At 30.2% G+C, this 22,432-nt stretch overlaps 1 protein-coding gene across 1 annotated transcript in view; it reads left to right on the forward strand.

Moving 5' to 3' along the window:
• Positions 1-22,432, forward strand: part of LOC142324433 (A-type potassium channel modulatory protein KCNIP1) — a 445,118-nt gene that overhangs the window by 400,488 nt on the left and 22,198 nt on the right. The window contains exon 5 of the mRNA XM_075365265.1: positions 17,526-17,636. Coding sequence (XP_075221380.1) covers positions 17,526-17,636 — 111 coding nt within the window. The remainder of the gene's footprint in view (positions 1-17,525; positions 17,637-22,432) is intronic.

The following is a 22,432-nucleotide window of genomic DNA, read 5'->3' on the forward strand; positions in this document are numbered from 1 at the left end:
TTTGGCTTATTGAAAGCCATAATCAGGAATTAAATTAATGCATTTAAAGTCAAAAGTTAAAAAAAACATATTTAAAATTTAAAAATTGTCATGACTCCCGACTAACTAGTATACTAAGGAATATACTCTGGTGCATTTAATCATTTTAATCCACCAGAGTATATGTATATTCCTTCAGTATACTAGTAGGAGCGGGACAGTCATGACTGTTTTTAAATTTTAACTATTATTTTTTAAACTCTTGACTTTAAATGCATTAATTTTAACTCCTGATGATGGCTTCCAAGTAAGCCGAAAGATCTAGAGAATATATCAACGTGCTGGGAAGATGGATTATATTAATTGCTAATTTATTCATTTAACATATCAGAAGTACCATGTTTGAGAAATTAATATTTTAACTTCTTTTATACATGCAATTAACTGAAAAGCAACATCATAATTTGTAAAGTTTTGGTTAAAGCTCTCTTCGTAAACTGTTTTTTAAATCGATTCAGAGTAATTTTCATTTTTTAGATCGTACATTCATACTAGACAGAATCCTGATATTTGAGTGGTTAGAATAACTAAGAGTACGCGGAAAGAGTTAAAATAACATCGTTCGGAACTGGCGTTTTATGTACTGACTCGAGAATCGTTTAAAAACAATATAAACTTAAAACTTGTTATGCATTTCAATGATGATTACAAAAGAGAAATATGTAGTTTTAATAAATTTAAATGCAAATATAGAATATCACAGTACAATTATCAAGCTTTAAAATAGTTATCTGTATCTAAGAAATAAAATAATAACTGAAAACCAACAAATAATACGAGTCCTGGATTCGAATCCTCCCCGTCAGGCTTGGTAATTTTTCATACATTAAAAAATTTATTTCCCATTCCATCAAAAACAATCTATTTTTTAAAAGGGGAATCAACCCTTATTTGTTTACAATAATTAGATAAATATAACTCGGGTGGCAAAAATCCGCTTAAGTTAGCTTAATTACAACACGGTCTATACACCTGGACTGGCCTGATGAGAACTTACCTAGCTTGTTCAGTAGAGCGTTTTTGTTTTTATTTTTTCAAATACTCGTTTAGTGTAGCTCACTCTTTTTATCGGTTAGATTAAGAGAAATTTATTGATTTTTTCGATCTCATTTTCTAAGATTGCATTTATATATGAAAATTATTACCAAGAAATAAACCTTTGGAATTTTAGTTTTACCATTTTTTTAGAATGCGTCACATGTAGATGCAGTTCATATGTACAATTCAACCAAAAATTTTTTTGCGTCTATTACATCACATAACCGGTGTAAAGGTGTCTTGATTTCAGACTTATATCGCTCCTGAAAACGGGATAACGGTGATGAAGATCAATGAACAGCTTTTATTTTAGACTATGAGGAAAAATTATGGATGAAATTGTTTCCCGTTGTTTTTTTTTCTGAACCAGATTTATTGTGTGTCAAGGTATCAATCGGATTTGTTAATGATTTTCAGCCTTACAAGTGAAATTTTCACTTTATTCATTATAGGCACCATAGGTACCTATAATGGTGCCTGGTGCCATAATGAACAACCTAACTTTCAAAGAAAATGAAGCATTGATTTGAACCTTTTGTACTTTAGATAGTTTCACCATAATGAAGATTTATATATATAGAAGAATATATATATATAGTTATATCTATAAAAAGATTAAGACATATTGTTTAAAATAACAAATCAATGCAGTTTAGTTCTTTTAGTTGTAAAATAATATGTTATATTTGAACACTTCAAATTTGCGCAAATTGTTTTCTTCATATATTTTTATACATGTCGTATTGCTTAGATTGAAATTTTAACCGTATTTTCTTTTTTTTAATGATAAATATTTAAATCTATTAGTAGTTGTAGTAGCAATAGTAGTGGCATGTTTATTACTATTATTATCATTAATATTATTACTTTATAACTTTTTATTCGTATTTAAATAGTATTAACATTTATTAAACTGACAAAATTGAACATGCGATTTCGTGCTTTGTAAATTGTAGTCAGTACTCAGTCAGCCAATCAGTCAAACAGGCAGATATTCGTCATTCACATTCGTTCACAGTTAAGTCATGCAATATTACCTCTCTGTGCAACGCTTTATTGGTTCCTCGTTCTTTAATTTTAAAACGATTTCTATTGCCACTGTTACTCTATGTTGTTAGCTAAATCAAAAATCCATAATGCAGGTAAAGTCAAAACTGTAATAATCAATAACCTGCATTAAAACCGCATTATTTTTATCATTAGACTATTGGGCCATAATCACCAATGCAATTCATTTTATAATTATTAATAATTAATCTTCAACTGGTGAGGTGACATCAAAATGACGGCGCACGTGTGGTCGATACGTGATTACCCCCACCGTTGATCACATAATGAAACGTACTTTTTAGTAGTATTTAGTTATTACTTATTTTTTAGTTATAATTAGATTGCTGTGCACTGAGAATTTTTATAGTGTGATTTTTATCAATCGAGTGACCGACGTCAAACTGACGTGTGCTCTCCATTTATATAAGTACAATCTTCTTTCGTAAAATAATCAAATAATGCGGATTTTTGCTTAAATATTAATTTCTTTGCATCTAATTGTTTCAATTTTATTAGCAAATCGTTTTAATTTTTTCCAGTGTAAAAATGAACGTGAATGATCAGAATTTCAAAGAAGCAATCTTCGTGAACTGGATGGATGGGAAGGCGAGGATTCGAATTTGATGAACCAATTACAGGTCAAAATAGGGAACATGGTGCAAATGGTAATAAAGAATGGGATAGAGATGGAAATCGAGGGCTGGTTGCTGTAGAAACAGTCTATTGATCGGAATGACTGTATTGTCAGCGAACATGACACAGATTCTGAGATCAAAGTTTCAGGAGGTGGTGAAAATGTAGGGATTGATAAAAATGGGGAAGTAGATGAAAACTTTTATTTGAGTAAATCAAATTTTTGATGGTCTAAAGTAGAATCGAGAAGAAATGTCCGAGTTCCGGCACATAATATATTACGAATTGGTAACAGGCGTAATATTCGAAATGAAAGTGAAATTTAAATAAGGAATAAACTATTTTCCTTTTTTAAAGTGTTTCACTGTATTAAAAAGCGGTTTAAAGTATTAAAGGTGTTTGAAAATCTTTATTCACTTAACTATAACTAAAATTAAAAATATACTTAGAAATGACGTAAAAAAAAAAACAGAAATTTAAGGGTGTCAAAACGACGACACCTCACCAACTGCTTATATTGATGAAATGTCACCTCACCAACTGAAGGTTATTGAAAAATGATTAAAATTATTGATTGATTAATAATTATAATTAGATTAATTTTATAATTATTCATTTTAATGTATTTACTTATTTTAATAATTTTTTTTATGGAATATGATACCTTATAAATCTATCAACTAAAAATTTCGTTTAGTTCCTTTATTATTATCAAAAGTTCCTTTAAGTAATATAAACCTCGAAGCAATCGATGATGTTAAACCTTCCAAAATTTAGTCCCCTGTCAGTTAATTTAAATCTCCTTCTCACAAGAGATAAAGGAGAAAATTACTTCTACGAGTTTTCTTATATATTTTTAACTATATTATTTATTTTCTATTATTATATATTAAACTGGCAGGTTACCTGTCGCGGCCTCGCCCACTCGATACTTGAATTTTAAACATATTTATTGAATGTTTTGGAGTGATGCTTTTGCTTATTATGTTTAAAAGATGATGTCAAAAATAGATAATAAAACTACTGTTCTTATCACTCATAACCATCATTCATCATCATAGTTACTTGCGGGCTCCCAAAAACAAAAAAAAATAACTCCAATGTCATTTTTATAATCTATATTAGGATCGTAATCCAAACCAGACAGTCTTTTAATTCTTCCATAGGCGCAAACGATTTTCTGTACGAATCCGTGGAATCTTGCACTCATATCGATTTTGGGATCTCTATGAACTTCAGCATGATTGCTTTCATACGTAGCTGCAGCGATTCTATGTACTTCTGGATGCCTATTTTGATAGACTACTACTGCAGCTCTATGGACCTCTGAACGATTTTGTTGATATTTTTCACAGCTACTCTATTATCTTTGTGCATAATTTTTCGCCGCTTTTTTGACTTGATTCTTTCTTGTTCTGTCCGTGAACCTCGCACGACGCTTTTTATTATTTCTAACAGGAATAGTTGAAGAAGAATTTTGTGAAATGTCTTCTAAATCAGGCAAATATACATCGAAATGACCACTATTAATATTCCCAGTAAGACGCAATCTTTTTACGGGCAATGTGTCAGTACCAAATTTCCAATAAAGATTGCAGTTGAAATAAACTTCAAATAAAAACGGATAAATCTTACCAGCTGCAACTAATTCGCAATAACCATCGTAGACTGAATGAATTGACATTTCGCGTACATATTCCTCACAAGTTGGAAAGTTGTCACCATTTGAAGATTTGTAAGACATATGAGTAAATTCAATCCAATGATCAGCTACGTACGAAACGATTGTGTTTCGTACGTTCTTGGCATCGTTCTTCATCAATGAATAAGTGAAAAGCAAGTGTTCGGAACAGACATGCACCATCTCCTTTGATAGGTTTAACTGTTTGGGTTATTAACGAACGTGTCGTTGACAGTTATCTTTTCAAGTGACATTTTTATTCACCTTTTGAAATACTACACTAATTTGTTCACTCATAAAAATCATATGACTTCTTTTTTCTTAAATGTTTATAATCGATCGGTAGGAAGAAGCAACACCAACAAATAAAAGCCAGAAGAAAGAACATGCTTACATGATGATGCCCGTCAAAAATCATAAGATTTTTCCTTAAATGTTTATAAACAATAAATATAACAACATTAATAATAAATTTAAATTAAATTAAAAATTTTAATTATTAATAAATTTTACTACCGTAATCCATTCATTCAATATCGATTGATCTTGAAACACAAATATTTTCGACACAAATAAATCGATACTGAAAATACTATCGATTATTCTTTTGAACCCCTTAAAATCAAAATTTCGTAAAATTCTTTCTTAGTGCACGCATACTTAAAGATATGAAGGTATCCTGAAAATTTCAAGTCTCTACCTATAATAGTTTTGGCTGTACGTTGATTATGAGTCAGTCAGTCAGGACATTCTCTTTTATATATTTATATATATATATAAAAGAGTTAATGTATATATATATATATATATATATACATTAACTGAATTTTTTTACGAAGAAATATTTTTAAAGATCATATTAAAAGAATAAAAAATTACAAGAATCTACACTGTGCTATGGGGTGTAATTCTAGATTGTTGTAATTCAAATGATTTGAACAAAAAATTAATTTAATACATTTTTTAATTTTACATTCTACCAGTGTGTTAAACTGCTCTCATTTTAGTGAAGACAAAATAACAGAAAATATAAATTAGAAGATTTAAAAATTTAATTAGAAATTGAAAAAATTTAATAAAACATTAGGTTTTAGGAGTAGGCTGTTTTTATTATTTATTTATTTTTTTTAAGAATGTTATTTCTATATATTACGTTTAATATTACAAAACATGTATGATAAAAGTTTTCATGAAGTTCATACCACTGCAATCTTTCACTTTTTAAAACCATTTTACACATCACTTTCTCTAATGCACATACTGCCCACCCAAACTTGGATTATAGATTAAATCTTTATAGACAAAAGACAACACTATGTTCATAAATAATACAGAATTTTTTTTATGAATATGGTGGTCAGGAACCTCAAATTGTCAAGAAATACTAAATCTAGGGAGATCACTATTTTAAAATTAAAATTACTGGATTACATAAATATTTATTTAATTCTCTTTATTCCTTTTCTAATGTAAGAATTAAACAATTTGAAGTATTTTTGTAAGTTTCTCGGAAATGAAAACATTAATTTATAAAAAAAGATTATTATGCTCGAAAAATCATTGCACTAGAAAGCTGATTTTTGCTGATATGTTTAAAATTATAAAAGATGAATCCTCCAAAGGATAGTTTTTATGTAAGAAATTGCACTGAACATGATTTTAAAGACAATCTAATTGATAAAGTATATTTAACATCATTGATTTCTTCATTTGCCTAACAACCTAAACTTTTCAAATAACTTTCCTACATTGACATGAATAAATTATAAAACATTATAGTTATAATTATAATTATTAATAAAAGGATGTAAACGATGTGAGCCATCTATATCCAGTCATTCGACTGGTAAAATTGTACAATGACATCCTGACCCTTTAGGGGAAGACATCCTCCACTGCCCCCTCCATTCCGTTCGCTTATTGGCTTTTCCAGAGGCCATCTTCGAAACCTCGGCTTTTGACATATTACAGTCTGCCTCGGCCAGGATGCCAACGATGCAAATGCCACAAGTGACATTCCCATCGATGTACTACTATTTCATGAACTCAAAACAAAACACATCTCACTGAGTCTTAAGCAAAACTGAAAAGACCTAACTAAACAAAGGAATTGAACTACCTATCCGTATAAGGTAAAAATGAGTTCAACACAGAACACAAAACATAAAAATATTACATGGAACAATAACAACGCGGTAACATTGAAACAAAACAAAGGACAAGAACAACAACAAAAATGTAATTTATTAAACAAAACAAAAATAAAATAAAAGAGAAATCCAAGCAGAGCTCCAGATCCCCTCAGCAATCCTTTCCTTTGTTAGTACACTATAAAACTCTCTACTATTGCCCATTCGACCACAAGGCATTGCCATGTTGTTCAATTTCTTGAACTTTATCTGAAGTCAACTCATTAGACTTCTTACCAACATACCGCTGCTGCTTCTCAGACGCAATGATGTCTATCGGATTCATGCCTGCAATCATGAAGGCTGCCTCCAGTGAAATAGTACTGTAACCACCCGTTGTAGTTAACAATATTAGGTGTTGAGCCCTTAATAATATGTCCCGATAACTTTTATAATTTAGCCTGTCCGCCCAAACAGGCGCTGCATATAGCATAATAGCCTCACACACGCCTTTAAACAAGATGCTCATAGTCTTAAAGTTAAGACTCCAATCAGGACTGACCACACGTCGAATACCGAAGAAGTCATTGCAGACCCTCTCCACGATATATTGAAGGTGCTTCTTAAATTGCAGTTTCTCATCAAGAAACACCCTGAGGTACTTTTGAACCTGAACATACTTTATACGCTGACCTGCAATTGAAACACAGACACGCCGACTTACTGCCAAACGGTCTTTGAGGAGCATCATCGTGGTCATTGCACAATGACAGTTATTTAAATTAATGTCTTACCTCATTGGATGGAAAACCACAGTGCATTGTTTGCTTTCAAGTCCTCTCCGATGAAAGCATGAAGCCACCAAAATTAATTTGACACTTGGAAACTAAACATCCAAATCATAAAAGCAAACCCTATGAATTTTTCATAAGAAAATTATACGTACTTTGAGAAATCAATACACTTTTATTTGTAAATCAAGCCAAACCAATAAAAGTACACTTGAAGCATCTTATCTTGTAGCATTAAGAGTAGCTAAGATGTCCAGATCCCATACAATTGCAGAAAACATTATATTGCCTGCTGCAATTGATATGGTCAGAGTTTTAATAGGTATGGAAGAAGCAGAAAAATTAAAAAGGTTTCCGTTTTCTAACGACACAGTAACAAGGCGAATCGATGGCATGGCTGCCTATATTTGTGATCAGATAATACAGCAAGTGAGTTAAAATGGATTTTTTAGTATTCAATTTAATGAATCAACAGATGTGGCAAACATTTCTCATTTCTTATGTTTTGTGAGATATGAATGCGATAGGGACATCAATTAAAGGAAATATGTTATTTTGCAAATCAATATCTGCTTATGCAAAAGGACAATGTCTTTTTAATGTTTTTTATGAAGCTACTAAAAACTATTACATAGATTGGACAAAATATATTGCAGTACGTAGTGATGGTGCTTTAATATTGGAAGGACAGGTAGAAGGGAAAAATTGTGTAGGCAGGCCACGTTTGGAATATGTAAAACAAATTGTTAGGGATGTAGGATGTAGAGGGTATACTGAAATGAAACGACTAGCACTAGATAGGGAATCTTGGAGAGCTGCATCAAACCAGTCAAATGACCAATGACAAAAAAAAAGTGATGGTGCAAAAGCAACAACAGGAAAGAACATGGATTTTTGAAAAAAATTAAAAGATCGTCTTATACCAAAAGCGGATGCACAGCTTCCTTCACAGACATACTTTTGCAAAAAAAATGTTCTGGAAATATCAAACAAATTCTTTGTAAAGCTATAAAAATGCTTAATTTTATTAAAAGTCAACCATTACAGAATAGGCTGTTTGCTAAACAATGCAATGAAATGGATGAAAAGAAAAAATCTTTTCTTTTCCATACAGAAGACAGATGATAATCAGGGAGAAACTTTTAAACCAGTTATTGGAATTGCAAGATGAATTAATAATATTTTTCCACTGTAAATAAACACCATTCTAAATTTTTTTATAGTACAATGAGTATATGTTGCGTTGGCTTACTTAGGTGATGTATTTTCACATTTAAACAACTTGAATGTAAATTTACAGGTACATGATAAAATCATTTTATTAATGACAGACAAAGTTCATGCTTTAATTAAGAAGCTTGATATCTAAATTACTTACCTTCAAAGCAAAAAGTTTGATATTTTTCCACTCATTTCCTATTATACTGAGAAAAATTTTGATGAAGAAGACACTATTATTCATCACAGTTTAGATAGCATGGAAATGCATTTTCATCAGCTAAAAATTCAGTTGGCGGAGTATTTTCCTAAAGATAAAAATTATTTCTTCAAAGAGATGAGTACTGAATCTATTTACTGAAAATGTTGTTGCAGATGTTAAGTCACCAGTTAAGATTCACAACCAGCTCATCTAAATGTCTTCCTATAAAATTTTCAACTACAGTTCACATCTGAAGATTTAGATACTCTTTTGGTTGCTCGTCAAAGTGAATATGGAAATTTAGTTACAGAAGCATTGAAAATATTAATCCCTTTCGCCAAGTTTTACCTCTGTGAAAAGAGTTTTTTATCTAAGGTTGCACTAAAAAATAAATTTAGGAATTGTATTTTATCACTTGAAAACATTTGCTTTTGTGTATTTCTAACATAGATCCGTATTGAGAAATTTTAAATGAAAATCAAACACAATCATCTCATTAATTTATTTTCTTTACATGTGCATTTAGAAATTGAATTAAAATGTTTCAATAAATAATTTTTTTCAATAAAATGATTTCATTATTGTTTACATGTAAAGTTATCGGCTAATTTTGCAACCCCTCTTTCAGACCACCACAACCTCCAGGTTGAGTAATGCTGCTGTAGATATTTCAGTTCCTTTCATTCATCACATATTGTTACACAATAAGTAATTAAGGGTTGTATAATAGAGGGGTTTCAAACATACCTTACAGTTTATGTTAAATAACACACTGTAATAATTCTAGTAGACTATCTCCTGAATATATGAATGTACTCTGTCAGCCTTACTGAGTTTGTCTACGTTAAATAACTTTAATAACAGTTTAAAACATGTAACTTTTTCTGAGAAGTAAATATCAATGAATAATAAAAAAAATATTAATTTCAGGTTTTCATTTTCATTTTACTACATTTTTTTTATAATTAACATTTCTTTTTTACCTGAATTCTTTTATAAGTAAATAGTTGTAAAAATAAGCATTGTGAAAGGAAAGAGATTAAATTAAGTTTTAAAAGGAATTTTTTCAAGCCAAAAATTTAATTTATAGATAAAACTAGAAAAACCATTTATGCAGATTATCAAAATAATTTATTTAACGAATTTGATTTGGGTACAAATTAAAAATGACGTAAATTTTTTCTTTATTAGCTATCCAAAATATTTAAAAATTAATAGTTATTTATAACAATGCATGATTAGCAATCTGAGTAGAAGATTTTAGTGGTTTACAAGTTTTTAGATCTAAAATCACCCATCAACTGGGATTGACTAAAACGATAACAGTTTGTATTTTCTTTTTACTCTTATTCTAAAAATACTGTTAAAAATAGTTGTTTTAAAATGTTTCCAAAATTTCTGTTTATTTTTCAATTAATATTTATTACAATCATTTTATTTTCATTTATTTATTTGTTTTACTTATTTTTTTTATTACATAAATATTCTTCCATATATATTATTTTTTTCAGTATATACTGATGATAATTGTTTAATAATTGAAATACTCATGTATTTTTAGATCAAAGTAACTACTATAAACAGTTTTGAATATAATCTAGTTTTCGTTTTTTTTTTTTTTCATTTAACTAATATTTAATGAAAAATTAAATTGGAGAACTTTACTATAACAACACATCTGGTTGAGAGAAATTTTTTTAAAATTTTGTGAAATTTGTAAACAAGATCTGAAACTAAAAAGAAACCTTTTCTCAGAGATATTTAAAAAAGTTATTCTACAACAATGAATTATAAATTTAACGTAAAAAGATGATAGATGCAATGGAGCTTGGAGAAAACATTTATCATTTATTTGTTTTCAGGTATTACTAAAGATTTGACTGTAATTTTTTTTAATTTTTCTACAAAAATTGGAGTAAATATGTATTACGGATGTAGCTAGATCTTACAAATAAGAAAACAATTACAAAATTAAAGAAAAAGGCAGAAAGATTAGTTAAAAATAATTAGTTCCAACTTTAAAGTCACTGTCTACAATAAGGCAGAGTTCTATACATTATCTTTAAAATACAGCTTTATTTTATACAGTTTACAGCATTATTTTTAAAATACCTCATTGAGCTTTCCCATCTCATTCATTCAAACAAAGTAAATAAGATTGTTATGATAGTTGTTAATAATATCAGTTATCACTCATGAAGTTCTTAAGTTCATGAACTTTCATTTGATTGATCATAACCTATCGAAATGACAATATAATTACAAATATTCTTATTTTAAAACTAATATTTTCCTTATTTTTCTAACTGTAATTGAATCCTCCTCTAATTTTAATTTCCTTTTGAAAAGTCTCATACTTTTCTGATCTCGTTTAAATCATTAGCAATCTTTGTTCATTTAAACATTTTGTGAGATCTATGTTTCTTCTGTTAGTTTTGGTTGCAGCAAGAAAAATTATGTTAAGAAGGTATTTTCTGTCAAAAGGGAAGCAAGAATAAATTTTTTTTATTTAAGACACACTAGATTTCAATATACAGTAGAAGGACAAATTCAACTAGTACATTTTTTTTAAGTTGATTTATCAGTTTTCTAACTGATTGCACTTTCAGTTAGTTTACAGTTAAACTTAAAGTTTAGAGTTAATCTGGGATATGTACAAGATTGATATGTTTGAGTTTTATAAGAACCACAAATATGTAATAACACTGAACAATTTACAGAGATAAATCTAATTTTATATAAATATAGCATTAATTAGCAAGTGCTTAAAAAATAAATAATATATATTTTATGACAAAAATTGATTTTATATAATCAAAAATTATTATATATATTATTGAACAAAATTATTTTTAATAAACATTACAGCCAAAGTAAGTTGCGGGCTTTGATAAATAAAATAAAACATTTAGGCCACATAAAGCTAATCTCAATTATTTTTTAATGTTTTAATAAAACAAGAATCGACTAAAATAACTGAATATAGCCAGTGGGATAAAATATAACCATGTTATATAAAATAGCCACACTTTACACTATTTAAATTAATTTCAGTTCTACTTATAAATCTAAAAGCAGATTAATATTTTTTTTTTTGCTTTATTTTCTGTACATTATGTATAGATTAACTGAGAGCCATAGTTAGTTAGTGATAGATAGTAAATGAATGAAATGTAGCACTTGAAACTATTAAAATCACTGATAAGCTTTTAAACGAGTCATTAAAAGTATTTTTTTTATAGCTTTCACTTGATAAAATAGTGATGTCAAACTGGAATTTTTTTACACTATGTTGGCTTGTGAAGATAAATTCTATTCCCATTAAAATGTTCCCATTATCTATTCCCATTAATCTGAACACAGATAACTATTTGTATGCTGTGGCTACACTGCTATACCACACACATTCTTTAAGTTGTCTGTGTAATGTGAGGTTATTGTTTTTTGGTTATTTAACAATTTTCATGTTATAAATAGTGTTTTGTAATATTTATTTAATTTTTTATTACAAAATTATGTTTTCATATTTTTTATTTTGGGTGTCTTGAATATATAGTAATGAACATAACTCAAAGTTGTTTCTTTTTCTGAGAATACCGGTATGATGCAATGACAATTAGCCTCTGAATGTGGTGGTGGATTAGGAATAATGAATGCTATTTTAAAAGAATTTAAAGAAACTGATTCCTTTTCACCCCAAAGGAAAGACAAATATGGTAGTAAAAGAAAAACCACTCCAACACAGTATCGGTTATTAGTGAGAAAAAGTAAACTTGACCTAAACTTATCTGCTGTGAACTGAAATTGAGAATTAGCACTCAGTGGAACAGATTTACAGGTGAGAATTGTTAGACGACTTCTTTCAACTAGACAGAAAGCTTGTCTTGTTGACTAGCTAAAAAGCAGCTTTTAACACCAGCAATGCTGAAAAAAGGCTCTTGTGCGTTAAATCAAATGCTGGACCAAAGAAAACTGAAAAAATTTTATATTTTAGGATGTCAAATTTTTATGTTCAGGGGCAAAGGTTTCAATATATTAGAAAAGCTCAGATTAAACTTCATCACCGGCTTATACCCATCAATCAGTTAAACATCTTGAGAAAAGTTTTTTGGAGTTGTTTCCCATCTGAAGGTCCTTGTTCATTACTTCCAGTAGACGATATATTGAAAAGTGGTGAATATATCAAGATTCTGAAGGAAAGGGTTGTGATACAACTTCAAAAAAAAATTCTTAGAAGGGAACAAAGTGTTCTAAAAAGATTTGGCGATGCCATACTGCCAAAGAAGTGGAAAAAGTTTTCAAATAATGAAATATTAAAGTGCTCCTGTAGCCAGGCAGCTCCCCAGACTTAAACTGAATTGAAAATCTTTGGTCAATAGTAAAAAAACGACTCAAGAATGGATTGTATCATAAAAATAAACCTCATTAAAGTAATAATATTGGTATTGTTTCATGATGAAGAAATCAAAAAAAAAAATGTGTAGTACACTTGTTGAATTGATGCCAAATAATATAAATGAAGTGGTTAAATACAGGAATGATTAATTACAGATGTTCATAAATTGTACATGTATGATATTTTTTTAATGAAGTTACTTTTTATTAAATAAAATCTGTTTGAATTAATTTCCATGATACTGTAGAGTTTTTATGACTTTTATTAAGTATGATGAAGCATATTTTATGCAAGTTTGAACATTCAGGATAAATATGAAAATTTTATTTAATGGAAATCTTAAGTAAATATTTAGTACATAAACTACAAGCTGTTTTCTAAATGATATATTTATATAAAAAAAATACAATTGTTATATATAATAATAGAAAACCAAAACGTCAGTGCTGACCAATGCAGTAAATATAAAGATCAACAAATAATGTATAATTCTAATCTTCATAATATTTTATGTATCACAATAAAATCATTATTATCAGATTTATTTACAAATATTTCACATGATGTAAGTAATGGTAATAACATTTTAGGAGTAATAACTAATATAATCATTTTCAAGAATAACAACAATGATATGCCAGGGTTATTCGGAGAAAAAAAGGAACAATTTTTCAATACCTTTCACTCTGAACCAGTTGTACTGTTTAACATTAGGATTCCAATTAAATCAAAGTGTTTTTGAAATTCAATTTGCAGGTAACACCTGCTTTATTTACCAAGGACAAGATGCATATCCTTGTAGATACCCTGGGTGAACAATAGACACAATTGGCAATCAATAGAATATTTAGTTAGTTCTATGGGACTTTATTATGTTATGTTGCTTCTCAATTCACCTGGTTTTAACACTGTAGTCACCTTTGAGTAGAGTCACTTATATTTACTGACAGCAACAAACCTGAAGAATGCACCATCTGTTTTTGTTCAAGTACAGGCACAACCCACTCCTCTAGGCACATGTAGTCATGATGCAAAATACAAAATTTAGGACTACTCATCCACAGCATTGCCAGTTTTTAATCAGAATTCAGCATACCTACCCAACTATTATGTGAATCAATCCTTCTTATAAATATAAAAATTTAAATTTAAATACAACATTAAAGCTAGCGTTCATCCGAACAAAGAATGGAGTCATCCGGACTAAGAGTATGACATGACCACCTTGGATCAGATTTGAACGCTGAATGCTAGTAACTATGAATAACACTGATTGTCCATCCAGACGAAATGAAAAATGTGACCACCTGGCGCGGGATTCTGATGTAGAATGATAGTATGAGCTTAACTTTCCAGTGAGCGCTAGCACCCACTAGATGCCAGACTTATAATAAAAGTGAAGAGTGAAGAAGTTCCGATTGTTTTCATTTTACTAAAAGGAATATTTTATTGTATATCAACATATCAAACTCTTCAAATTTTAGATGATATTCAACCATACATGTGATAGATACTTTTGTTCAGTCCACCAAAGATACTGATAGCATAGAAAGCATCATTACTCTCATGGAAAAAACTAATCTAGTGCCTCTTGCATTTCAGGTGCTTTCAGTTTATTACAGACATAAAAAATAGTTGAACTAAGTGCAAATTAGTAAATTAATGTATCTTTCAAATCGTTCAATTATAATTAAAAAATATATTAACAAACTGCCTTTATTCATTAAGAGATGGCTACTGACTGTAAACACTTTCTTTTGTTGATATAACTAAAATCATAACCTCACAATGACACAGATTTTATATCAAGTAAAACATATGCAAATTGATATACAAAATATATATCTAGAAAATTTCTCCACTTTCCACATGATTGTTATCTTTAAAGTCCTTAATACAATTGTGTTCATAGATATAAATATCTTACAGGCCTTTACAGTCAACAAAGAATAAGTATTTATTATTTATCTGTTTATGTGCAAAAGTTATTTTTATCTATGAAGATTTTAAAAATATATCCTTACAATCCTTAAAATATACCACAGGAACCCTTCACTATGTAACATGGATTAAACAAGTCTGTTCATTACACTTATTTCCTTGCAATGTCAACTACTATATTAGTTGAGTTTTATCACTATACAACACACAGTTAGATGTTAATAATAGCTGCATAGATAACATTGTATATTTGATATCATTTTGAAGTTGAACTCTTATAACCCACTGGGTTAATGTAGTGATGAACTTATCATCACAAATCAGCTGATTTTGAAGTCGAGAGTTCTGAGGTTCAAATCCTAGAAAAGGCAGTTGCTTTAATGCAGATTTGAATCCACTTAAAAGCAGCAGATTCAAATCCACTGCTCGTGGATACCGGTGTTCTTTGGTAGTTGATTTTCAACTAACCACACATCTCAGGAATGGCCAGCCTGAGACAGTACAAGACTACACTTCATTTACATTCATACATATCATCCTCATTTATCCTCTGGAGTAATACCTTATGGTGGTTCCAGAGGCTAAATAGAAAAAGAGTTGAATTCTTATACAATAGGAAAATCATCAAACCCATGAAATGGCTTTTTCAGAACAGATTATTAGGGCAGGTGGAAGCTTCCTTCCTGTTGGACTTGTATGAATATTACTTTTGATTTATGATTTGTAAAGACATAAATAATTTTGGTAAAAATATTTTAAAAAAATAAAATAAAACTTTTACATTTCACTTTTATTTGCCTATAAAAGTAGGCAAGTAGGAAAATTTTAAAAAGTCTTAACATGCTTTTATCTAAAATCTGAAGTAATGTTTGAAGATATTTGGCTACTTCAGAACATAAATGTTTATTACAGTAGTTGACCAGTGAATAAATTTTTTGAGCTTAGATCTCTATCTAATATAGTCTCTTGAGTAAGATCCGCTGTAGAAGTGATATCATGTTATCTTGTTGTGTATTATACTATTGAAACACTGACTGATAAATTGTAAAACAAAGATTGCTTACTAATTCAACATTCAGAAGCAAATTGAAATTATTAAATTATTATAAGAAATAGGTCAGCCATCACCTCATTATATCTATGCATCTATGAAACATTCTATCTATGCATGCATGAAACTGGCAAAAGATATTTGTTGTAAAAATACATTCTGATATTATTTGTCATCCTTCTAAAAAAAAAATATGTTTATAAATATTACACCAAACAAATTCTTAATTACAATAACTCATGTTATTTTTATGTCACACTTATCTATGAAACAAAAATATATTGATAGCTAGATATTATTGACAATAATTAATTAACCAAGAAGTATCAACCAAATCCTTAATTCAAAAAATATATTTAAAACATTTTCATCAAATTTAGTATTATGTAATAACAAACCTAAAAAGTTAATTTACTATAAGCATAATGCTTCCTTCACACTACATTTCATCACCAAAACTCCAGCAGCCATATACATGAGCAGTTTATTTGAAATATATATCCACACAAGCATCACAATTATAGGAATAGGCAAGAGTGTTATTTCAGAAAGTAGTCTGATAATTTCTGGAGGAACAGGTAATATTATATAAAATATATTTAATTATTTATTTCTTAAATGGATATAATCATTTTTTATTATTTTCAGTTTTATACTTCATTAATTAATTTCATTAATTTTTAATGCAATTTACAGTTTACCTTCCTCTGCAGAAGAGTATCATTTCAAGGTCCAGCTGAACCAGTTACATTTTAATGCGACAAGTTTCTCAGTATTACCTAATAATCACTATTATTCTTAAATTGATCTGAATTAACAATATATCTTAGTCTTAAAATTCAGATATGTAACAAGCTACAGAATAATTAAGTAATCATTGCAAACAAGCTTTCTGCAGATCTAAAAACAAAGAGAGTTGTTGACTTATAGTAATAGCTAGAATGTTGGTTTTTAAAAAAGCTAAGTATCAGTTGACTTCTGGTGTATCGTATGAATCAGTTAAATGATTCACCTTAAATTTATTTCACAAGTTCTTTCAAAATTCAACACTCCTCAGTAAACTGACAAATAAAATTCCATGTACTATATAATTATTAAAGTCATTTAAACTCATGTAGTCTATCTAGTAATATATTAGTTTGGTAGATAAAACAATACTCTTGTAAAAGGTATTTAAAACATAATAAATAGTGCATAGTTCATCACTTGCAGTGCTTTATATTTATGTAAACACCACTTTAAAAAATAGTTTTTTGTATTCTAATGACTTTAATGAAGGTAAGGTTTAAATCTTTGTATAAATCTTAAGAGTTATAATAATAATTATTATACTTAATTTTATCTGTTTCAAAACAGGTTGAAGAAGATCGGAAGGCCAGAGATCAGGTGGATTTTGTTTTTAGAAAGCTAGATATTAATCAAGATGGTGTAATTACATTAGAAGAATTCATAGAATCATGTTTAAAAGTAAGTAAATTCAAATTTAGCTGGCATATTTTATTATTTTGTACTACTACTAATCACAGTTTGCACAGAAAAATATTTTACTCTACAAATCATGAATTAAGCAACATTTATAGTGTTCGGTTTTTATTATTTTAAACATCTGTCAAAATATAATTTTTTGAAATTTGTAGAAATTTCATGAATTTTTTGCTAAAAAAAAAAAAATAAATAATCAAAATCACCGAAAATGTTCACTTTCATTTAAAAATATTTTCACAACAAAATTCTTTATAACATCTTAATAAAAAAATGTCTTTAATAGAAAAAAATAACATTTTCTTAATAATTATATTAATAGATTAATATTAGTGGGTAATAGATGCTCCTTTGAGCATCTATATCAAAATGGGAAGAAGAGAAAGCAGTTAAAGAAATAAAGAATAAAAAATTGACTGGAGTAAATGAACTTCCCGTAGAATTTTATAAATGCTAAAGGAGGAAGGGGTAAAAGAAATAGTTGAACTCTCTAATAGGATATATAGTACAGTAGAATGGCCTGAAGACTTTGTGAAAACAGTAATAAGGTCCAAAGAAAACTGCTATTCTGAAGAAAAATGATACCAGAAAATGTACAAAACACAGAACAATAAGTTTAATCATCCATGTCACTAAAATATTGTTAAGAGTTCTAAACCAAAAGTTAGTAAGTTAATAAGAATAATGGAGTTTTTGCTTCAGGAAAAGGAAGGGAACCAGGAGATGCCAATGGGGTACTAAGAATGATTGGAGAGAAATATGTAGAGAGAAAAATGAAAGTCTGTGTTTCATGGATTTAGAGAAGGCATTTGATAGAGTCAAATGGGAGAAAATGATGGAGATTCTTTTAGAGAAAAAGTAAACTAGATAGACAAGGTTAATTAAAGAATTATATATTCAAACAGCAGCAATGAAAGTAAATAAAAATATGATTCTTAATTCTTATTGGATGGCTCAAGGATGAGTCATATGCAAGGATGCTGCCTCTCACTGAAACAATTTGAAATTTACACTGAACATATTGTAAGAAATATATTACAAGAAAGAGAAGAAGGAATAATTATAGGGGGATGAAATTCAAGACGAATAAGGTTTGCTGCTGATTTGATGATTCTAGCTGATGGCACACATGTGCTTCAAGGATTTTGAACACTCCTATAGTTGGAATGAAATAGTAGGCAATGAAAATAAATATAGGAAAACTCAAGTAATGGATTAAACAACAAAGAGGATTTAGTGGTAAGGACAGTGAAGAAAGAATAGAAAAAGTAAAAAATTACAGATATTTTAGTACTATGGAGACAGAGGGCTGGAAAAGCACTATAGAAATAAAAGGTAGGATAACAATGGCAAAGGAAGCTTTCAATAAAGAGAGGGAATTACTATGTAGCTGGACTTAAATGTGGACTCAGAGTTAAGGAAGAGGTTAACCAAATGCTATGTATGAAAGCAGCATGGACATTAAGGAAGAGGGAGAAGGACTACATTGCGGCTTTTGAGATGTGGGTATGGAGAAGAATGGAAAAAATAAGATGGTTGGATAAAGTGAGGAAAGAGGAGTAATGAAAAGGATTAAAGAAGGAGCACTTATACAAGAAGTACATAATAAAAAGGAAACTGGTTAGAACATGTGGTTAGAGGAAGTGAAATCTTATAACTGCATTGGAAGGGTCAGTAGAAGTTCTTGTCAGACCAAGTAAAATCGCTTACATCTGCTATTACAACACTGAGTACAAGTAAGAAGGTTACTTCTGCTAGAAACACGAAAGTGGTTAACCAAAAAACACTTCGATCAATCCACCACCAAAAACATTTCTTGCTGCACCAACAACGCAGCAAACTATCAAGATTATTATGAAGGCTCTACTAAAAACTTGTCACCAGGTATGGTATTCGCTTCTAAGTCCCTACCATCTCGAGGTCACTATGTGGATACAGAGGGTAATGAAGTGCTCGAAGAAGCAAAGCACTTCCTAAAAGTTATCAAAACCAAAAAGAAAAACCAGATTGTATTTGATAAATAATCTGCATGCAGAGTTTTGTATATAAAAGGAAAAGAATGTTTTAACGGGTACCAATATTATTTATTGGAATGTTAGCGGTCTACTTTCTCGTCGTGAGGATACTGAAATCCTCTACTATAATAAATGAAGAAAATCCTTTAATACGGTGCCTGCAGGAGACTTGCCTCCGTACCCAGGATGATGTGGCCTTTCGCGCAATTGTCTGCGAATGATGCAACCATCAAACTGAAGGGAGAGAAAGTGAAGGTGTAAACTGAAGAAAATTATAAAAAATTGAAGGAAATTATAGCTTCTCGTAATCCGCAAGCGATAAACATCCCTGCAGTCTCAGTGAAAATATTGGTGCCATTCAATCTGAATATTTGCAACTTATATCTTCCTCCAAATTCCGATACCAGTGAAGATAATCAGTCCAATCTGTTTTCCCAGTTTCCTTTACCCTGCCTAATAATTGGCGCCAATCACTATTAATGGCCAATCACTATTCATGGGGTTCAGCAACCCTACTTCCAAGTCTTACCTGCGTATCTCCAACAATTTCTTTGGAAGCGATAGTAGACTGGTGGGTGATACAGAAAGCGGACTGGATCGGAACAAAGATTCCTTTGGTCAGTATGACAAGAGCGGTAGCGCGATCCATCAACTTGCCAAGTTTACACACCAAATTCTCGACAGCGCGAATGAATTCATCCCTTCACATCTGGAAAGCCAATGCGTCTGCTGTTCCATGGCGGGATCAGACGTGCACTGATGGATCGGCGCAGGACTTTACGTAATTTCAATCGAAGACCTACGACTGAATTGCTCTGCAACTTCCGACACGCGAGGGCTGTTTGCCGCCGAGTGTTTCGTGGAGATAAACAGACATTACGAACGAATTACATCGATATCATTTCTCGGACAAATCCATCATATTTTTTGGATATTTTTGGTCAAGTCGATTGAAATTAAAAGGAGAGGCGCACAACTACATGTTACAACAGTCCTAAATCCAAACTTTTAACACTCTACGGCTAATAGTTTTTGAGTTATGCGAGATACATACGTACAGAAGTCACGCTGAAACTAGTCAGAAGTGGATTCAGGGATGCTAAAAATGGATATTTCCGTTGAAATCTAAAAACCGAAATTTTTCACGATCACACTTCTTTTACTTCGTACAAGGAAGTAAAAATGAATCTTAAAATTACAGGCTCTTGCTTTCCCGACTACAGCGATATACCGTATTTATTCGAGTACTTCCCGCCCCCGAATAAGTCTCGCACATCGATTTTCCGGACCGAAAATCTAAAAAAAAAAAAATCGAGTATATACTGGTATTTTAAAGTGCAACAGATATGATAAAAAAATACGTAAATACGAAAAAATTCAGAAAGTAAAGAATTTAATTCGTTCATTTCAATTACAATATTAATATTACATTAATAATTAATTACCGTAAGTACTAGTTTAGTTCAGAATCAGTAGGCTAGTAAAACGAAAAGAAAGTATCATGTTGAAAAGGATCATTTCAATACACTTTTTAATATGGGATTTTGTTTTTAATTAATCACTGTCACTGTCAATGTCTGTAGAAGAGTTACCGGTAGTCTCCACGTCGCTCTGCCAAAGGTGATCGTCTTCACTACTATGAAGTTCATTAGATATTCCGCATTTTTTAAAACTTTTCCTTACTAATTCCGTGGAAATACCTTCCCAAGCATCTTTTAACAAAACACAAATCTGGTTAAAATCTGGGCGTTTGATTCTTCCTGTAGGCGTGAGAAAGAAATTTTCATCAGCCATCCATTTACTGTACAGTTGTTTTAATGCAGATTTGAACAGTTTATTAATCCAGACATCTAGTGGTTGCAATAGAGATGTCAGTCCGCCTGGAATTATTACTTGGTCTGTCATACCCTTTTTTAAAACGTCTTTCACTTTATCAGTCGTATGCCCCCGATAACTATCCATTACTAGCATACCGGTATTTTTTTTTATTAAGTAAATCTCCTTATCGCTTTTGCCATACACACTTGATCCGATCTAAAATTAAGGTTTCGTCCATCCAATCTGATTCCTGTGCTCTGATAATAACTCCATTTACCTGTACGATAGGAAGAGTTTTTCTTTTAAAAACCATGTACGGAGGCAATTTTGATCCATCAGAAGTAATGCAAAGCATAACACTACACCTTTGTGTTTCATTACCACCAGTGCCAATCGTAACATTTTTTCACCTTGTTTACGGTTTTGTCAAATGGCATTTCAAAATATACTGGGATTTTATCAGCGGTTCCTATTTGAGAAGGCAAATAGCCTTTATCTTTTCTAATATTTATTATGTATTTGTGAAGATGTAATATTTTTTGTTCATAAGCGTCTGGAAGTCGTTGAGAAATGGTCGTCTTTTGTCTTATTGACAAATCATTTCGCGCAAAAAAATCGTGTTATCTATCCACGGCTTGCTTTAAAATCAACTTTATTCAATGATTTAGCGATTTCACGAGGATATGATTGACACATTTCTGTCATGACAGCATAACCGCATTTCCTTTTTTCCATAACAAAGTCATACAATTTTTTTCTGTCTGTGTATTTTGATTCTAATCCACGAAAAGCCCTTTTATTACCAGTTTCTTTCACCAGAAGTTGTTTCTTCTTACGCCAGTCTCGAATGCAGCTTTCATCTACGTCAAATTTTCTTCCTGCCGCCCGATTTCCAATTTTTTTCAGCCTCTGAAAAAGTTTTTCATTTACTGTAAAAGATCGTAGACG

Source organism: Lycorma delicatula, chromosome 5, assembly GCF_047948215.1.
Source record: "Lycorma delicatula isolate Av1 chromosome 5, ASM4794821v1, whole genome shotgun sequence".
NCBI lineage: Eukaryota > Metazoa > Arthropoda > Insecta > Hemiptera > Fulgoridae > Lycorma > Lycorma delicatula.